At 42.6% G+C, this 19,940-nt stretch overlaps 1 protein-coding gene across 15 annotated transcripts in view; it reads left to right on the plus strand.

Annotated features, from left to right (window-relative positions):
• EYA2 (EYA transcriptional coactivator and phosphatase 2) overlaps nt 1-19,940 on the plus strand; it is a 90,293-nt gene that overhangs the window by 37,642 nt on the left and 32,711 nt on the right. For 10 of the 15 annotated variants that reach the window (XM_059862836.1, XM_059862837.1, XM_059862844.1 and 7 more), the window contains exons 2-6: nt 1,155-1,273; nt 3,149-3,193; nt 4,922-4,970; nt 5,575-5,717; nt 8,807-8,923. In XM_059862836.1, the coding sequence (XP_059718819.1) occupies nt 1,155-1,273; nt 3,149-3,193; nt 4,922-4,970; nt 5,575-5,717; nt 8,807-8,923 (473 nt within the window). The remainder of the gene's footprint in view (nt 1-1,154; nt 1,274-3,148; nt 3,194-4,921; nt 4,971-5,574; nt 5,718-8,806; nt 8,924-19,940) is intronic. The other 5 variants (XM_059862833.1, XM_059862832.1, XM_059862842.1 and 2 more) reach the window with 1 other exon arrangement.

Consider the following 19,940-nt stretch of genomic DNA (forward strand, 5'->3'; position numbering starts at 1 on the left):
AATCTTTGAGTTCTCTGTTCATCATCTGTTCTGGGCTTGAACCAAAAGCTGCAGGTTTTGTCTTGGAAAATCCAAATAGGTTTCCCTTGCATTGTGTGTAGTTAAAAAAGAAATAAAGACAATTAATTGAGAAATTTAGTTCCAGGTTTTCCTTGCCCAGTGGGTTCTTCAGTTTAGATGGAGGCAATGGTTGCACAGGAAACAAGGACAGAACATGATGGGAGTAAAGGTTTCAAGGAATCCTGTCTTGCATAAAAGGAGTTGTGCAGGTGTCAAATGTACCAGACCTTATTGTACTCACCCCATTGTCTTCACCAAAACTTGCAGACATAGGTGTGTAAATCTGTGCACTTAATGACATGTTTTGTACCCATCCAACTCTTCCAAGGGAAGCAAGCAGCTGAATGGGTCTGTAGCTGCAGGCAGGCACATGAATTGAGAATGGTGGTGTGTACAGGAATAGACTATTGATTTTATACATGAGGTCTGAAAGAAGGATTTAGCCCTTGTTTCTGGACTGTTCATGTAGAGCAGAGGCTGTAAGCTTTCCCGGTGGTGCAGGTCATGTGCACACCTGAAGAATTGTGTTTTTCCTCAGAGATGCAAGTCCTAGATGTCGTTAATTTGAAGTTTTTGGTTGCATCAGAGAAGGTTTCTCATGTGAAAGGGACTGTCCTTGTATCACTGCCGCCTAATGGCCAGGACATTGTAGTGGGGTGCCTGGTTTGGGTGTCCCCTGGAAAACTGATCCTGACTTTATTACCTTGTAAGACTCCATAATGATCTTAACTGCCCTCAGCTTTGTTTCAGCCTGTTTCAGTCTGTTCTGCAGCCTCACTGGACACTGGTGTGTGTATTCTTGCTTTGATGGCATATGAGAGATCTGGAATTTTGTTTTTGTGTGGCAAAATCCAGGCAGAAAGGGAAATCATTAATCAGATGGGTGTAATCTCCAAGGAAGCAAGTACTGCATTTTAATTCAGCATTTCCCTTTGATGAAAACTTTAGTGAATGTTATTATGTGGAATTTATATGAAGCCTGGGTTTAGGTAATCAGCTTTAATATTTATACTCTTAGGGAAAAAAAAAATTGAATCATTAGTAAGCATGCATAATTAATGAATAAATTGTATTTTTCCTTTGTTTTCCTTCAGGTATAAGGAAATGCTAGATCTAGTGATATCACCCAGTCTGACTGTAAATAGAGAGTGCCCTGACAGACTGAAGCTTAACCTTTCTCACATTTATGCCACGGCTCCAGATGACATAGAAGGTAGGCTGCTCTTCTGCTTGCTGTTTGCTGCTTTAACATAAAATAAATGAGTGTGTGTTACCAAAGGGAGCTGGCCACTGCAAGCCTCTGCTTCTGGCAGTTAGGTGTACAGTGTAGTGAGCAACTGAGATTTTTCAGGGTTTTCTTTTTTTTTCTTTGTATACCCTCCCAGTTGTGGCTGAATCCTTTAGTTCCACAATGGCTCGAATGCAAGTGGAATAGAAAGATTTCATATGTAAATATATATCTGTGTATGGTTGGTGCCTGCATTTACACACATACCTAGGTAGATTTTTGTTCCACTGGAAGAATTGCAGGTGTAAACTGTATTTTGTGTAAACCTGGTAGTTTTTGCTGGAGCCCCAGTGGTCTTGTGAACGTGAGCCCTGGGCTTTGGTGGCTGTGCTGCTGCTGCTGATGTTAAGGTGGGGGCTGTGGGGGTTCCCAGGCCCAGAAATAAATTGAGCAGCCTGAAAACCTCCTGCCAAAGCAGCTCTGTGCCCCAGTTTGCATCGCTCTGAGACCTCTGCTGCCATCCCCTAATGGTTAGCCCTGCTGGCCTCTGCTCTGGAGTTTCACATTTGGCAGGTACCAGGGACAAATTCTTTCAGTGGTTGAGGCTCTGATGGAAATTTATCTGCTCTTCTCCTTCTCCCCCCTGCCCCATCGTACTGTTCAAGTGAAGGAAACAGAAGAATGTTAAATCTGCTAAAAAAATTATTGGCAAGTGATGCAGCTGAACTAGTTCTTGCTAGTACAATCCCAGCTATTGTTTGCTGCGGTCAGGATCTGTCAGCCTTCCTGTTAGAGGGGAGGTAGGAAAAGGCACTGGCTATTATGTTTTAGTAGTATGTTTAACCCTTCATTTAGAGGCTCTTAGAAGGCCAGGAGAGGTTTTGTTTGCATGTTTGCTCAGGCATTAGGAATTGCCTGGTTAAATCACGCCCATCGTGGCTGCCTATTTACAAGAGCAGCAGAAGGAATAACAGCCTAAAGGAAACATCCTTCTAAGTGGTCCTGTTTGCAGAAAAGATTAGAGCTAGAAATGATTTTTAGGTACATCATTTTGTAAAAGTCTTGGTGCAGGAACTGTTTTTTGTTATGTGGTATACATAAGAGCCAGCACAGGAGCTACTGTTGGACACCACTTTGCCAGTGGCAGCTCACGTTGATTTGTTTCTTATAGAAATATTATGGTGTTTTTTCTGCAGAATGATCCCCTGTGCTACCAAGATTGTGCTCTTTCCCTTGAAAATACTTGTGGTTAATCTGAAGAACAGGAAAATACTTGTGTGTTTGACAATTCTCAGGCTGACAGAGCTCTTCATGTAATAAATGCACACAAATTTATGCTCTGTATTACACATAAAGTATTAAATTTAGCCAGTCTAGTCATAGTACTTACTCATTTAGATGTCCACGTAGCTGTCTGGTCTGTTGTTTTCGTGGGTGCTTGTCATGAGATGTGCAGTTTTATCAATATAATTTTCAAAGTAATTGAAATATTATATATAAAATGTATTACTTGCACATTTTGCCTGTAGGATCAACTTTGCCTTTTCTTGTCAGTGACAGTAGCAGATTGCATATTCACACACAGTAAATTCCTACTCGGCATTCTTGGCAAATTTATTTACTCTGTACTGAAATAAACATTTGATGCTGTGGTGTTTTTCAAAGAGAAAAGAAATGAGGCTTGTGCTTAAACTGTTCTGCTGGTTTTTTGATATAAAAGACATTAAGAATTAAAGAAATGAATTGTAAAATGTCTGTTTTTTCAGTGCATTTCTCTTTGGTAATGAGGGACAGACAGAAATGGTGTAATTCTTGTTTTCATAGTCTGAAAATCTAATTTTCTAAACTGTTGTCTTTCAGGTAAGTCAAAGCAAACTTTTCATAGTGAGTTTGAAGGTGACTCAGGTAAGCTCAGTTTTGGTTTTAAACTCAGTCTTTTTTCTGTGGATGTGTAAGTGAATAGATACATGTGTATAACATTATCCTTTGTCAATAATATGTGCATTTTTATAACACTGTCCTTTGTCAGTATTTTAAACTAAACCTCTCTGCCAGTTGCTTGGGAAATAGGTTACTGTACCACATTTTATAGGTACAGAAAGCAAGGTAGGGTTGCAGGTGGGTTTTACTTTTTAAGGTGTGGGAGGGTTGCAGGAGTTTGAAGAGTCTTTCTGGTTTTGTTTCTGTCAGTGATTAAGGTGATCCTGTTAGTGATTATGCATGTAGAGGTTACACCATTAATTACATAAATTAACACTCTAAAAAAAGAATGATACCTAGTAATTAGTATTTTACTAAGGACTCATAATGATGCAATTTTTATTGAAATTTAGACTAAAAAGTTACCAGCTGAAACGGCAGTGTTTTTAAAAATAGTTTGATGTAATCTCCATGTTATAGCATAACATGATCAAGCCATGTAAAATGCTGCAAAAAAGGGTTGTGTGTGAAAAACAAATTCAAGAGAGATCTAAATGAGGAGGAGCAAACATTTCAGATGAGAGCATGTTGGATCTTTTTGGTCGTTCTGTCCATGTTTACAGCACAAGTTACCCAAACCCATAGAACTGTTGGCATGCACTTACCCTTTGTATGTGCTTGTATATTTCATTAAATGAAAAATGGTTTCAGTGTTTAATTTGCCAGCTGACCAATGCACAGAGGAGGTTGTGCTGCTCTGGTCACTGGAGGTGGCTGGAGAAGCCATGTGCAGTGAGCCTGGTGTGTGCACTGATGCAGCCAGCAGCCACAGAGCCTGAATCAGTTGTGCCTTGTCATTATTGATGATTGTGAGAGAGTTTTGGCATTTGTAGTGCTGAATTAATGACAGCTCCAGCCAGGAACCGAGGAGCAAAGTTTGGATGGCGCTGTGGAGGCAACCTGCAAAATGTACGTGGTGGTATTATGGTATGACATTTTCAGTACAACTTGCAGGTTTTAATTTAGCTTTTTTTTTTTTTTTAGTTTTTAATTCTGTAAATGAAAATTTATCTCTGAATAAAGCTGGTAGCACATTTTTCTTTGGTAGTGTTACAGCACACAGTTGTTTGGTCCATTAGAAGGCATCTTGCACATATAACTTGAATGACAGATTTTCTACTGATGTAATTTTTTGATTGCTGGTAATTCAATAAGGTATGCTATAGTAAACTCACAAATTCAAATTAAGGAGATTTATGATGTTGTAATTTTAATATTTACTATTATTTGATATATTTTAATGGACATTAAAGAAAGTGAGTCATGGTCTAAGAGAGTACCAAAAAAAGCAAAAGATCAAAATGTACAGTGAGCTTAAATCACTTCAGCAATCATAGTATTGGCTTTTATAGCCTTTAACATATGAGTCATTGCTTCAAAGCCCAGCTTCATGACTGATATCAGTCCCATGAGAAGAAGAAACTGGTAGTTCAATCAACTGGTATCACCCTCAATTAAAAACTAAATCTATATTTGTTGTTAGGCAGAGAATATCTTTCTTACCTACCTCAGCTCGGGAATAGTAACTAAAAAATAAAGTCTTTTGATTCCTGTCTATTTTTCTCAAACCAGCAGTGGTAAAAACAATTGTATCAGCTTGGCCACAGAACAGAACACAATGAAAATCTAAGACCCTTTAATTTTGTTTTCCAGGCAGCAGCAAAGCAGCACCGCAGTGTCCTCTCCATCTGTACACCACAAAGTGAGTGCTCGTGCCAAGTGCTGTAATTTAAAATCCCTGCTTTGCTGAACAGCCATTTTGTGCAGACTTCTGTCACCTTAAAAAACATCTGCCCTAAGCCCATCCACCTGTTCCCCCACACATCTCTGGCCCAGGGAAGTAGCTGGTTCTTAATCTTCTTGGATATGGAGTGAAATAAGGTTTGAGGTACTGTGAGCTGTGTCTTTGTGCCCCAGGGTATCCAAACCTTATCAGCTTGAATATTGTTGTGTTCATGAGTAACCACAGAGGGGATCTGTCGAAATGTCTGAGGTTTCCCATCTCACTCACTCATTCGGCAAACTCAAAATGAAACATGAAAAATCAGTGTTGATTTGATTTGATTTATTTTAACTTGCACGTATTTTGCACTGTCTTAAAGTCACCATGCATTTAGGTGGCTTAATCTGCTAGCTCATAAAACAAACTTCTGCTTCAGTCCACTCAATTCCAAGTTCCCAAAATACTCAGCATCCTGAGTTGAACGCTGTTTTACCGAGATGTCTAGAACTATTCTGCTTGTGCTGTAGAAGACCACGTGCAGTAACTGTTGCCTTAAACCCTTCTGTTTTCTTGTTCTGCATAGACATTATCCCCATATAGTGACAGTCCCGTCCTTCCCCACGATGGCAGCCTATGGGCAGGCTCAGTACAGCACGGGAATCCAGCAGGCTGCTGCCTACACTGCCTATCCCCCCCCGGGGCAGCCCTACGGAATCCCCTCCTACAGTGAGTACCCTGCAGTGCTGGTGCCTGTGAGGACATTGTCCTCCTGCTGCTGGCAAAACAGATTTGGAGTCTTTGGGTTTTACACTGAAGTGTCATATGTGTCTCAGCAGCATTGTCTTCTTATGCTTAGAGGAAAGTCTGACTTTAAAAATGTTGGGTTTCCTTTGAACTGTATCAGCTTTAAACCTATCAACTCATCATATCATGGGTTATGTTTTTGCAAACTGGGTAGGTTTGGAGCCAGTCAGTAGCAGACTGTGAGAAATTCAGGTTCAGTAGGATGTGCCACATAGGAGTAACAGCTCGTGAGTGTTCCCATGGTTCACTGTCAAGACAAAGTACAGTAAATATGATATTTATGAAAACTGCACTTTGCTATCCTTGATTCTTCCTAAAGTTTCAATAACATAAGTTACTTTGAGAAAAATTTTGTGTATATTATTACAGAAGAACCAAAATGCAGAGCAGAGCAACCAAAATGCAGAGCAGAACAGGGTGAGATGTTACAGAGTACCTTGGTTTTGGAAGACAGTTTGTGTTCAAATGGGCACTTACTGGCTGTATGTGCAGTCAGCATTTCTAACCCCAGTCAGCTTTGTTCCCTGCTTTTCTGCACAGCCTTGCCAACAGCTGTGGGGAGACAGTGCTGGGCAGGAGCAGCTGGGGGTTCACACAGGGAGCTAATTAAACCAGCCCTCCTGACAGAGGAATGCCTGCTAAACCAAGCCTTAAGTGTCCTCAAGCTCTGCATGGGGATACCGAGCTCCTGAGGAAGCCAGAAGTTCTTTCCACTCCTAAAGACCAAAGAGATGTTGCTCTTGTTTAGGTGCAGCTCTTAAACAGAAAACTTTGGGCTTCCTCCTTCTGGCTGCTCCCATGAGGGCTGAGTCTTGCACCATTAAAATGGCTTCATAGTTTCCTTTCCACTCCTGTTTTCTCTTGCACTCTTTAACACCTTTGTTTACTTGGCAAATACAGTATCTCTTCCCAACAAGACAAAGCTTTTACTGAAGGGAAATTTAGTGCCGTGCTCTGGAAGTCTGGGGAGTGGCCTTGGCAGAGCCAAAGCTCTACCAGGATGATGAGAGGAATGTTTAGTGACCCTTTCCTGGAGCTGTTAGTGTGTCTGCATCAGCTGGCTGACTTCCAAGGAAAGCTCTGAGCAGTTGTCCTGTTAGAGCAGGTGAAAGCAGAGCCATTTGCTACTGCCCAGAGGCTTTAGGGCATACATGTGTCAGGCCCATATGCTGCTTATAAATCCTGTGGGTGACCTCTTAGCATCCTTGAGCAGTGATTTCCCTCCCCCAGCCTGTACACCCTCTCTGAGATACTCAGCACAGCATATGAAAAACTCCACCTGGCTGACAACCAAGAACAATGAAGCAGTATTGTTTTTAGGCACAAAAAATAAAACTCGGCCAGTTCCTAGACAAAACAGAATAGTATGTGGAAATTAATTTGGTGCTAAGGTATTTTGCTGTCTGACAACAATTTTTAGGCTTCCAAAGAGGCTCATTTGCTGAAGATTAATTGTAACTGGGGTGGGCAGGTTGAGTGCTGGCCTGTGGAGTGCTGATGGAATAGAAAAGCGGGGGATGTTGGGAAGAGGGGCTTCTCTGCACACTCTTCTCTTCCCCTGCAGTGATGAAGTCCCACACTTGCACCAGAATTTGTCCCTTCACTGTCCAAATAAAATTCCTGCCTTTCACAGTCATCTTGTGATAAGCTTGTGCTCAAACTGCATGGCAGTTCTTCTCACCTAAAGCTCTAGTAAGTGATTTTTATTAGAGAAAACATTATCTGGGAGAGCTTCCTCCAAACCTGGGCAAGCACAGACTTGCTGTTTCTAGTTAAGCTAGAAATGAGCATGTTTGGGGAAAGGCACCTGAATTCAACTTGTCTGCAAGTGCTAAAATATGACAACAGCATGGAAAGTGTATAAATCCAATGTCCAAACATCAGCAGGGTCTTTTTTTAATCCTAGCACCCAGGGAGTGTCCATTGGCCATCTTTTGTTGTGCAAATAGGATGCAAAGGAGGGAAGGATCACGCCCAAAGGGTTCATGATATGTTGCACCTTTGAGCTGTTTATTTTAATAATACAGCTGTACAATCTCAGCAGCATCTCAGAATAAAATATCAACTCCTTTCATTACCAGCAAGGGTTTCATCTTGCAATGTTTAATTCAGCTATTGCTGTTCCCCCTGTAAATTGTCAGTTTAATTGCCTGGTTTTAAAATGAAAAGATTTTTGTGGCTTCAGGGCTTACCTATGGTTCCTGAATTGTATGTTATATCCAACTGAGTAGATGATAACCCTCCTGTAGGACTTGCCAATAAATGTTTTGATACCAAAGCTGAAAATACAATGCAAGTAAAAAACAACTCTTTTGAGAACAGAAATCTGGAGGTTATTTTGCTGAAGGTCCCATTCCATTGTCAATCATTGCTTGCATCTGATAACTTTTCAGGAAGTTTGTGTCAGTTTCTTCAATTCTACAACAAGAGTTTCTTCAGTTCTATAACAAAACTATATCTTCAGAAATTGCTTTTGGGAACAGTATTATTCATGGTTGTTTACTCACCTTAGCAAAAGTGCTTTTGGTTGTAGATACAGGATGTAGCTGACTCAAATAAATTAATGAATCACAAATAATTTGAGATTAATTTGTTTGGCTGTTAGGAGACCTGTTTGGGTAATGCAAATAATTAAACATGCACACACCTATCTGTCTATCTATCTATCTGTCTATCTATCTATCTATCTATGTGTGTGTATATTATATTATATTATTCATTATATAATATAACTGATATATATCACATATACATATTAGATAGATATATCTCTAATATGCATATGTGAGGGAAAGAAAGTGTAAAGGAAGAGAGCTTATTAGGTTAAAATCCAGCTGAAAAATGGTTAATGTACCTCACAGTACATGCTGAAGACACCTGTGTTGGATGTGGCACCAAAAAAGAGAAAAGACAAAAGGAAAAGGAGGCCTGTGGGTTTGGGGTTTTTGGCCACCTGCTTTTTGTCCATCTTTGCATGCCAAGCACTCATGTTTTGCTCTTGGCTCCCCAAGGCATTAAGACAGAGGACAGCCTGAGCCACTCTCCAGGGCAGAGTGGCTTCCTCAGCTACGGCTCCGGCTTCAGCGCGCCCGCGGCGGGGCAGGCGCCCTACACCTACCAGATGCACGGTGAGTGATCAGGGCCACCCGGGCTCTCACGGGGCCACCCGGGCTCTCACGGGGCCACCCGGGCTCTCACGGGGCCACCCGGGCTCTCACGGGGTCACCCGGGCTCTCACGGGGTCACCCGGGCACTCACGGGGTCACCCGGGCACTCACAGGGCCACCCGGGCACTCACAGGGCCACCCGGGCACTCACAGGGCCACCCGGGCATTCACAGGGTCACCCGGGCTCTCACAGGGTCACCGGGGCACTCACAGGGTCCTCTGGACTCTCACAGGGTCACCCGGGCTCTCACAGGGTCACCCGGGCATTCACAGGGTCACCCGGGCTCTCATTGGGCCACCTGGGCTCTCACAGGGCCACCCGGGCTCTCACAGGGCCACCCGGGCACTCACAGGGCCACCCGGGCACTCACAGGGCCACCCGGGCATTCACAGGGCCACCCGGGCTCTCACAGGGTCACCGGGGCACTCACAGGGTCACCCGGGCTCTCACAGGGTCACCTGGACTCTCACAGGGTCACCTGGTGTAAGAGCTGAAATGAGGGATGTGGGACTCCAGGGGCTCTCCAAAATGCAGTTTATTGTACCCAAGGTTTCACAGCAGTCCAGGGTCGGGGTGACAGAGCTGTGCCCACAGCTGCCAGCTCCAGCTGCAGGCAGGCCTGGAGACCCTTTGGTTTTGGTTACAGTGCATTCTATACTTTTCTTTGCTGAGTATCTTCATACAGCAGAACCAATCTATACCTGAACTTTTACCTATAGCCTGTTATAGCTACTGTAATTACCATACTCGTGTTACTGTTCTCCAATCACTAAAAGTCAGTACATTACAGTTTAAGCCAGAAGTTGTTTTTCAGTTTTCTTGCAGTGGAAAATTCTGAGACCTTTTTTCTACTTGCCACATTTGCTGACTTGTTTGCCTGTGCTCTCTTTCTGCTTGGTGAAAACATCTTGTTTGGGGTGGGTTTATCCTTTGCTCTAAGCCATAAAATCCCCTTCTAACTAACACACCCTTTGCTCCTTGGTTAGCCAGTAAGACTGGCTCAGCAATTCTTTTCTTTTATATCAAAACTTGCTTCCATCTCTATTCCTTCATCAGACTCTTCATTTAAAAATCTTTCTGCTAAGCACACATATCTGTGAGACTTTCTTGTTGAATGTTCATCCTTCCCAACAGCCTGGGGCACTCACAGCCCTGTGCTGGACCCGTTCTCCTCCTGCAGGTGCTGTGGAAAGCTCCTAGGTGCAGGCAGTCAGCACAGGGAGGGAGGTAAAGTCTCTGCTTGATCTGTTTTGCTCATCAAGGCACTGATTTCTGGCTGAGGGACTGGATTTAACAGTGTTATGTCCTAGCAGAATTTCACCTATGATCAATATAGGCTTTGTCTTTCTGCAGAAACTGTGTTTTCTTTCTCTTAATTAGTTCTGTGACTGCATACCTGGGATTGTTGTGTTGGTGTGAGTTCCTGCATTCTGATGGAAGCAAAACAAAGGTGGTTTTACACTTCATGCAAACAGTCCTGTCAGTATTATGCTTCTTTCTGTGCTGACCTGAACAAACTGCTCTGTGCTTAAACTGCTGTATATTGTCCCTACTAGTATTTATTTAACAGCCTGATACTTTGATACTAAGGAAAATGACAGTGGCTCTGCTTGAGGAGAGACGAATGCACATGAGCATAAAGCTCTGCATTGGCTTTGTCCTTCCCTCTGAGATTTTCCAAGGGGAAAAACCAAAGAGGAATTGCATGGCTTTCCCAAACTCTTATAGAAGCTGTTGAAGGGGAGAGAGATCCCTTTGCTTTTTGATATTGTTGAGGGTTTTATGCAAAAGGTCCTTTTGTGACATTATACTTTGCTGTTCCCATTGCAAAACTGTCTTTTAATTCTTTTAATTCTTCTCAGTCCTGTAAGTGAAAGGTGAGCATACACATCCACTTTTATTTTAAGTCTGAGAGCAACTAAAGTCCTAAACAGTTATGAAAACAGAGAAAACAAGGTAAAATCCATTTTATTCCTGATAGTATCTAAGAAAGCTGAAGACTAAAAGTCGACCCTTGGCTGAGCCTTCACCTGCTAGTTTTGTCAGAGCACATTATCTCTATCACTAAGGTGGTTTTTGGGGCTTAGTACATGCTGAATAAAGAAAAGAAAAAAGAAAAAGGAGGCCTGTGGGTTTGGCGGTTTTGGTCACCTGGACTTCTACCTACTTCTGGTCCTACTTCTACCTGTGTTCTCTTGAGAAGACAGACTCTTGACTTTATTTGGACTGAGGTTTTTAAGGTGTTCCCATTGTCAAGAGGTTTAGACAAGCAAATTTTGTGCATCAGCCCTTGAAAATGTTACACTTGCAAGCAGCAGTGACACAGCCATGAGTTGTACCAAGACAGGCTGAGGAGAGCTGTGTGAGCATGAATGTGCCCTCGGGCCATGCTGTGCTATTAGGAAAAATCACTTCTCTTCACATATTTATTCCAGGAAGATCATTCCAGCCAGCTCAGTAAGCCTTTAACACAAAGGAAAACAGTTCCTGCAAGTGGCAGGTGCTTTCTCCAGGGCCCAGGGAGCAGGAGTAAATGTGTGTTCCTGTAAACAAATATTTCCACCCTTCCTCTGCTGGCTTGTGAGAGGAGCAGTCTGAAGCTCCCTGGCTGTATGGTTTATTTACCTTGCTGAGTGCTAGTGAAAGGTTTGAGTGAGGAGAAGGAGCCTTCCTGTGCTGAGTGCTACTGAGGAATGTGTGCTCAGGGCTTTCCCACGCTCAGCCCCTGGGGGTGGGGAGGTGTTCCCTGCCTGTGCCCCCCAGCTCCAGGGCCACTGGGGCTTTGCTGCTGATGGGCTAAACCAGCTGAAAAGGACACACTTTTATTGATATGTTCTTAGTAAAAAGTTCAGGGGGGCTTTAAGAGTCAAGTTTCTAACTCCCAGCTCAAAGACAAAATATTTCTTGCATCATGGGGAAAAAGAGATCCTGAAGAGGGTGAAGCTCAGGGGCTCAGCAAGAAAAGGTACCTCCATCTGCTGCTCAGTTTCCTGTTACCAAGTGCAAGGAAAAGAAAATATTTTTAAGCTATTCTCTGCAAGTGAAGTATTAAACACACTTAAATACAGCTAAACTGTAAGAGTTAATAGGTCAGGTGCTGAAGTGAAATAAGTTGGTATTGTTTGCCTCCAGTGAGGACCAGCTCCCAGAGCAACGTAGTGATCTCATCTGTGGGTGAGGGTGGGTGGTCAGGTTGCTCAGCCCTCGTGATTGCTCCCCACTGTCCCCTCAGATAGGAGTTACAGCAGCAAATAAGTGCCCATTGTAGGTGTTACACCACTCACCAGGGTACAGACAACCTCTTGGGTGACACATTTCTGTCTCACAGGCTCTAGGACAAATGCTGTCCTTGCTTGGTGCTGGTCTGTTCCCTCTGGTGTTTGTCTGGCAGCAGCACTGGCAGGCTGGGGTACCTGTGAGCAGTAAATGGCACCTCTGAAGCCAGGTTCTGCTCCTGTTCAGGTCTGTTTGTTTGCACTACAAACACAGGTGATGCAGGTGTAAAGGGGCAGCATTCTGCTTTTCATCCTGAACTCCAGCTGTCAGTTGTGTCCTGGTCCTTGAGCGAGAACAGGATCCACCAAAAAGCAAAAATGAAGATATAACATCCTTTTGGTCAGTAAGTAGTAAAGAAAAAGAGCTATTTTACAGCCAGCCAGAAGGGGAAATCTATTTTCATGCTTCCCTAGCATGAAGCTAAATTGATTGTGGAAGAGTTTGTTAGCCAGATAGCTAATGCAATGTGTCACACATATATACAAATATGGAAGATGAGATGAGCAAGTTCCATAGGTCATAAAAGTGACACAAAACCATCTTGCAAAGGTTGTGGATTGAAATAAAGATTTTAATTGCCAAGTAACAGTGGATATCATCAGGCTTCAAGTAACATTCAGACTGAAATCTGGTATTCATATATTTGCTCTGAAGGAGTGACTTTTTTCCTCTCTTATTTTCCTTTTTAACTTGTGCTGTGTACAGGGTTGTTCCATGTCATTAGTACATTTAGAAAATTATTTGTTTTGTGATGAAGAGATCTGAAATATGCATGTGGCCAGTCTGGGAATGGCACTCGCTTTTAGAGTCATGAATCTGGAGAGGAGGTAACAACTTGCATTAGGTTTTTGCCTTTAAAGTGCTAAATTTTTCATGCTGGGAATGAAATGTTTCTTCAAGGTCCATTTCATTTCTTAATCAATCCTCATGAAAGTGTTCAATGACAGCACCAAATCACCAAACACCCTGGGCTTGATGTTAGAAATATATTTTTGCTTTTTTTACGCATTTTCTAAGTTTACATTTCCTGACAATTTAGCCATTCAGTGATTTGCTCAGACTTCTGGTAAAATTATTATTCAATGATAGAAATTGAACATGAGACACCAAGATTATCTTCCAGTTCTGCCCCCAAAAACTTACTGTCTTAACTGGCAGCTGAGGAAACTGCTTGTTGCTGAGGGTGGGGGAGAAATCTTTGGAATATAAGAAACTTAGCATTTAGTGAGCTATGTAAAATACAAAGAGGAAATTGTGCCAGCACATTAGCTAGCCCAGAAACCCATCAGCTCTGCAGAGAGTGCAATAACAGCCAGCTTATAGAGCATTTCCTGTGGTTGCAAGAGCATGTGCTACCCCTTGATTGCACATTAGGCCATCTCTTCTCAGCTTGTCATTAATTCCTAGACAATGCCTTGCTCTTCAGTTATAATTGCTGAAATGACAGCTGGCATGAAACTATGAAGTTGCACAACAGTTGAAACTGTGGCCAAAGACCACTGTGGATGCTGTTGTTGGGCAGGAAAAGATTTGACTGCTTTTTTGGGGTTTTTTAATATCCAAATCTATCTACCCACAAAATACTTTTTACATTACAAAGGAAAAATCAGTTATGTAACTGGGATAACTTTCCTTTGCCAAGGAATTGCAGAACAGTGTTGAGCTTGGGACAGACATAAATTTGAGACCAAAGACCTATGCAGTGAAATTCTTTGCTACTGCTGAACATTTGTTTTCTTTGCAAAGCCCTTCTGATGAGCTGTGAAGTAGTGAATGAATAGAAATTAGCATTTGTTTTGTGCAACACTGATTTAAAATGGATTAATTATATATATATTGCTTATGTTTGTGGAATGAATTGGTTATGAATTGTTCTCCTGGCCTGAGAACAAGTAAAATCTGAATAATTAACCAAACAAAATGTTTTCTTATGCTGAAAACATTTTGACCCTTGTTGATATCTGGATAATCTAGACAATTTTTTTTCCAAGAGATGCCAGAATTTCTTGCAATTATGTGCCAATTTGTGTGTTAAAAATTCAATACGAGGTCATGAATACCAATTTGGTGTGAACAGTTACCTCTGCCTGCATGAATTTTGCAAAGGAAGTCCATGTTTAGTTTTAAACTTGATTCTTGAAGTACTTGGTGATGAAAATAGTGATGAAATTTCCATCTACACCTGAGAAATGTGGATCACACTTTGGCATCCAGATCATGAATCCATGTGAAGTCCCAAAAATAAAGGAAAGTGAGAGCATGTTCTCAGCAGACTGTCACTCAGATGCCTTAGATTGATAAAATTAAAACCTCAGTAGAAAAGGAGCAGCCTCTTTCAAAAGCTGCTGCTTGACAGCTGGTTTGCATTAATTGCAGTCTCAGAGCGTGGCAGTGAAGCTGTGCTCCACTCCGTGCTGGGTTCAGCAGGGAGAGGCCTCTCTTCAGGAGGGGTCAGAGCTCACTTTTTGCAGTGTAAATACAAGGTTCCTCAGAATAACAGCACAGTCTCCCTTTCAAAGATTTTTAAACACCAGGGGCTGACTGTGCTCCATTTACTTTGTTTTAAAAGGAGCTGACTTCTAGGAGAGGGGAAGTCCGTGGGAGAGGCAAAGGTGTTGACAGTGATGCACTGGAGGCTGCAAGGATCTGTGCTACTGCTGCCCAAGGGGAAAGCTCTGCTCTACCTCTTGCCATTTAATGGAAATTAAATATTAACTGGTACAGTCAAAACAAGAATCTTCTCTGAGGCAGAGCTTTTATTTTGGAGGTGTCTTGTGTCTCCTTGAGAGTTTTGTGTGATGTTGTTGTCAGGCTTGCAGAGGTGGCAGTGGGGAGGTGGGAGCAGCTGTGGCAGTCATGAGTCAGAGAGAAGAGTAAGGTAGGGGTAGTAGTAAAGGGTCTGGATAAGGAAAATACAGAGAAAAGTTTGTGTTGAGAAAGGGGGAATCTACAGAGAGGAAAGAAGTGACATTTCCCTAACATGCTGCTTGACTGTCTTGGGAGCATTGGTGGAAGTCAGATAGAGATCTCAAAACGTGGATTCATGAACAAAGTCAGCACAGAAAACAGTCACAGAGATGTCTGGATGACACAGAGACTTCTCTGTGGATTTTATTTTCATTGCTTCTGTAGGATATAAAAAAAATCCAAAAATATAGAATGGTAACAGTTTGGGAAATCCTGAACTTGGCCTTGATTATTCAGCTTACAGTGCAATTGGCAAAGAATATGCTAAAATGTTATGGAAGCTTCACTGAATAATTGATTCACTATACCTAGTGATTCTAAAAATGTCTTGAAGGCAATGGAAGAACTAGTGTAAAATTACATATAAAAATCTGTATCAAGAAACATCATACCTGCATAGTCAAGCATTTGAAAGTTAGGAAACATCAGATTCATGATGCTGTGCAGTACTGGTGCTGCTTTTGCTGTATCTCATCTCCAAGCACTGTGTGAGGTAATGCTGTGGTGGAAAAACAGAATTCAGTCCCTGGATGAGCCTGGGATGATGTCTGTGGACAAGTTCAGCCTGACCCTGCTTGAGTCAGCACAGGCTGTGCAGCTCAGGAGTTTCTGAGCTGCTCTGCTGGCAGTGGATAACACTCTTGCATGGGCCTTTTTATTTGTAGTTTGGATGCCCCTTCTGTTTGTATTGGCAGGGTTAAACACTGACATTTCTGCACTGCAGCACTGTGACCTCTAGAACCTGAGAATACCTGCACTGTCTGGAGAGGAGCCCACTGAGTTTTCACAGACAAAAAGAGGAGGGTGAAAATTTGACTTTGAAAGTCTGTAACTGGCAGATTTACTGATGCTGACAAGTCATTACCAGGACAAGGATCACTCTACTGTTGTCAAGTTTCGTACATTTTTCTCTGTTGTGGCTCTTCTCCTGGAGCCCCTGCAGTACTGAGGCTGGAAAAGCCTCAAGACCAATGCCTGGATCTGGAGTACTCAGTTGAGATTTAAAAGGATCCTAAGTAATGGGTCAGAGTGGAGATGTGCTGACCCCTCCCTCTTTTCCACTGGTATTTGGAGATTTACTTTGCTCAAGAGGAAGAGAATTGCTAAATAACAGCTGTGCTGACAGGGCAAGTTTTTATCCCCAGTGGCATGATAGTAGATGTGACAAGGCTAATTAGATTTAAATGCTGACCTGGGAGCTGGAGGTTCATGGCCACTAACTAGCATAGGAGGAGGCAAATCCAGATTTCCTTTGTCATGTCTTGTTACCCATCAGTGAAGGATTGGGTCCAGGATGAAGCTGCAGCTAGAGGTATCTTTATTCTTTGGTGTTCATGAAGTCACCCAAATAAAGTCACTTTTGCTGATTTAGTTTTTTCAACAAGGTATTGCATAGAAACAGAGTTCATCCTTGCTGTAAGGATGTTCCCTTTTTGGCCCAAAACATTTCCTTGTGAGTTGTTTTTGAAGACAGTCCAGTGTGATTTCCTTCTGTAGCTGTAGCATTGTTAGATAGAAGTGGTAAAAAACACTTTCTCAGAGTACAGTACAATCCAACTGCTTTCCCATGGTTCAAATCCTGAGAGGAACTAAACCATCCCAGCACTTTCAACACCATTGTTGATCTGGATTGAGCTATACAAATGACCAAGCTCAAAAGGATGGTAAAAACCAGGCTCTTAAAGCTGCTTTGGTCATCACTTATTAAAGCTCTTTGAGGCTCTGTGGGTTGAGTACTCCCAGGAGCAGGGGAAGAGCTTGGACTCAGAAAAGCTGAACTGTGAAATGTGCTTTGTATCACCTCACAGAGTGCCCTCAAACACCTGGTCAGGCTGACAGGACTGCACTGGATTGTGGTGGGAGACAAATGGACTTATTCAGAGTGGGTTTTGTATCTGAGACTATTATCTGCAGGAGGTGTTCAAATGCTTTTGGGAGCAATGTCCTTTACCAGACACTGCTGATGTCAGGTGGTGGAACACTGTAGAATAATACTTTTCATCTAGGTTAATGCAGTGTGCTCTTCCCTGCACTGTCTGAGCCCTTCCAGACAGAAATACAAGACTTTTTGGGGAAGGCTTCATTACACCTAATGGCAAACAGTTGAGCAATCTGCTGCAAAGTACATATGGGTTGAGTTTTTCTTCTCCTTTAACAGGTTGGATAGTCTTGAAATGCCTCCACAGCTGACAACCATGCAAGGTTTTATGAGTCTTCTTGCCCAGTAAATGCAGGCAGATGTTGTAGGATTTGGAACCTTACAAGGCACTAGAGTGTAGCTGGTGGGAGGTCATTTTGATGAGTGCTTAACCTCTCACTAAAAGTGTAGCAGCTTGGAGAAGGCAGTATTTACTGCAGGAAACATTAGCTTGTCAGAGAGCTAAACACTGCAAAGAACCTCTCTGAATGACCATGGAAGTCCTCAGGCAGATGTTGTTCATAGCACAGGGTAAAGCACACTGTGCAGGGAGGAGGACTGGGGCTTTGCCTTCATCACCCACAGCCAGCAGTGCTTCCTGCAGGAAAACAGCCTGATGATGTCAGAGTGCACAGGCCATTGTGTGCAGGCTTGTAAAACACCATGCAATTCAGCTGACCCCTGCAGGCATTTACTTTATTAGTCCTGAATGGTCCTAAATCCTTTGAGAGAACTCTCTGTGGAACCATTGAGTGTTTCATCTAAGAGTTAGAGGAAATCCTTAGGTCTGAGCTTCCTCATTCTGTTTTTTGGGAGTTAAATCATGACACAGACATACTCAGAAATGCCCATGGCAGCCACTCTCAGTGTTCCTGGGCTCACGGCTGCTGCTGGCTGCCCAGAGAGCTGTGATAAACACTGAAACTGTCCAGCTGTGTTGAACCTGGCATCTCTTCCTCTGACTGTTGGGTATTTCATTGAATGTTGGAAGTGCAAACCATCTGTTCTTCTAAATATGTCAGTTTATTCTCTTTTGAGCAGTACCTGAGGCTTGGAGAACACCTCCCTGTTGGCAGGGCCCCTGACCTGTGAAAGACAAGGACACAAACCTGATTTTCAAAGCTTGCTGTGGTTTTGATCTGAGCTACACCACAGGCCCATCCTGTCTTCATAATCACCACTCCCTAAGACACCAGTATTCCTGTATCATTCTGTGCATTCATCAGCTGAAAAAAAAATTTTTTTTTTTCTTTGCAATGCCAGTGCTCAGTGCTGAATACACTGAAAATAACCATAAATATTCCTTCCTTTTCTTTACTTGCTCCTAGCTGGCAAGGAGGGGAAGAAATGCAGCCTATACTGCAGTGACTGAAAGACAGATGTAGAGGGTGAGAAGCTGGTATGAAAGTTTGTGCAGGCCAGATCACGCACCATTGAAATGATCATTGACCATGGCACAGGCTTTTTGGGAATGCTCGAATTAAAACGTGAATGAGGGGAAAACAGCAAATGAAATCCATCTGTTTGAGAGCAGGAATAGAACATTAATCAGCTCACAAAGAGTTTTTCTGTACATGTTGCCCTTGGACACTCACATAGAGAAGGGCCACATCTACTTATCAAGGGAAAATCATGGCACTGGCTCTGGCTGGCATGTGGGCTCCTTTCATGCAGTGTCTGTCCATGAGAGTGTGTTTGTGATAGAAATCCTTCACAGGAACACTTACAGTGCCACACATCTGAAGAGCTGTTCTACTTCAGAGTTCAGATTGTTTTATTATGAGCTAAATGTTCTTTAAGCTACCTGTGAATGAGGGCATTGTGACATTTAGCAACTGGCTTGATTGAACACAGATGTGAGCCATATTCCATATGGAGAAGATCCAGAGGGGGAGATCCTAGGCTTGTTTCTGATTTGCAGGGAGTTTGGATGCAATTATTTGGCACTGAGCTACCAAGATAGATGGAAACAAATCGCTTGCTCCCACCTCTGCAGTATTGCAAACATAAAACCAGTTTGAGAGTGTGTGTTGTCTTCAGAGGTGCATGGAAAAAAGCCAATAGATGTGAAAGCAGAAGTCCTGCAGGAATAGGCAGAAATGAGAGGGGGCCAGGCATTCATGTACATTGCTTACCACGGGGCTTCCTAGAAGTGCCCCCTTCCACATAGCACCACTTTCAAACTTCATTCCAGTCTTCCTCTGAATATTACAAGAAGTGTTATTGCTTGGGAAAGTGTTTGAGGGGAAAAATGGTTACATGGGAAATAGGGCTAATTTGCAATATCTGTTGATAATTTTCCAGTTTCTTGAGTGTAAAATTTACTGATGCAAAACTGAAATTGCACCTGGCAGAATTCATTTTGTTGTGGAAGTGTTTATTTCCTACCAACAACTTACTGAGGAAAAGCAAACATTTGGGGCTGGTTCTGGTATGTGTTCTGAACTGCTGAACTCTACAAGGCTGCTCACAGAAATTGTGACCTGCAGGCCTCATTCTCTGTTTATGGAGAGAGGGGTTTTTTCTCTGTCTCCATTGCCCCTGGCACTTGTTTGTTTTCCTGCCATCTGAGCTCAGGGTGCATCATTGAAAACGTGGTCTCTGCAGTCTGCCCTGTGAAGTGGAACAGGGTCTGAGCTATAATAGCTCCCAAGACAAATATTGCTGAACCTGAATCTTTAAGAACTTTCTTTTCTGTGCAGATAATTGATTTTTTTTTTTTCCTCCCAGCTTTTCATCCTTGTTCAGCTGGGAAGAAAATCCAAGTGTTTACTGACTTGTTGTCCCCAGTGTCCTTATCTGTAATTATTCTGCTG

The sequence above is a fragment of the Haemorhous mexicanus genome, chromosome 18 (assembly GCF_027477595.1).
Source record: "Haemorhous mexicanus isolate bHaeMex1 chromosome 18, bHaeMex1.pri, whole genome shotgun sequence".
Taxonomy (NCBI): domain Eukaryota; kingdom Metazoa; phylum Chordata; class Aves; order Passeriformes; family Fringillidae; genus Haemorhous; species Haemorhous mexicanus.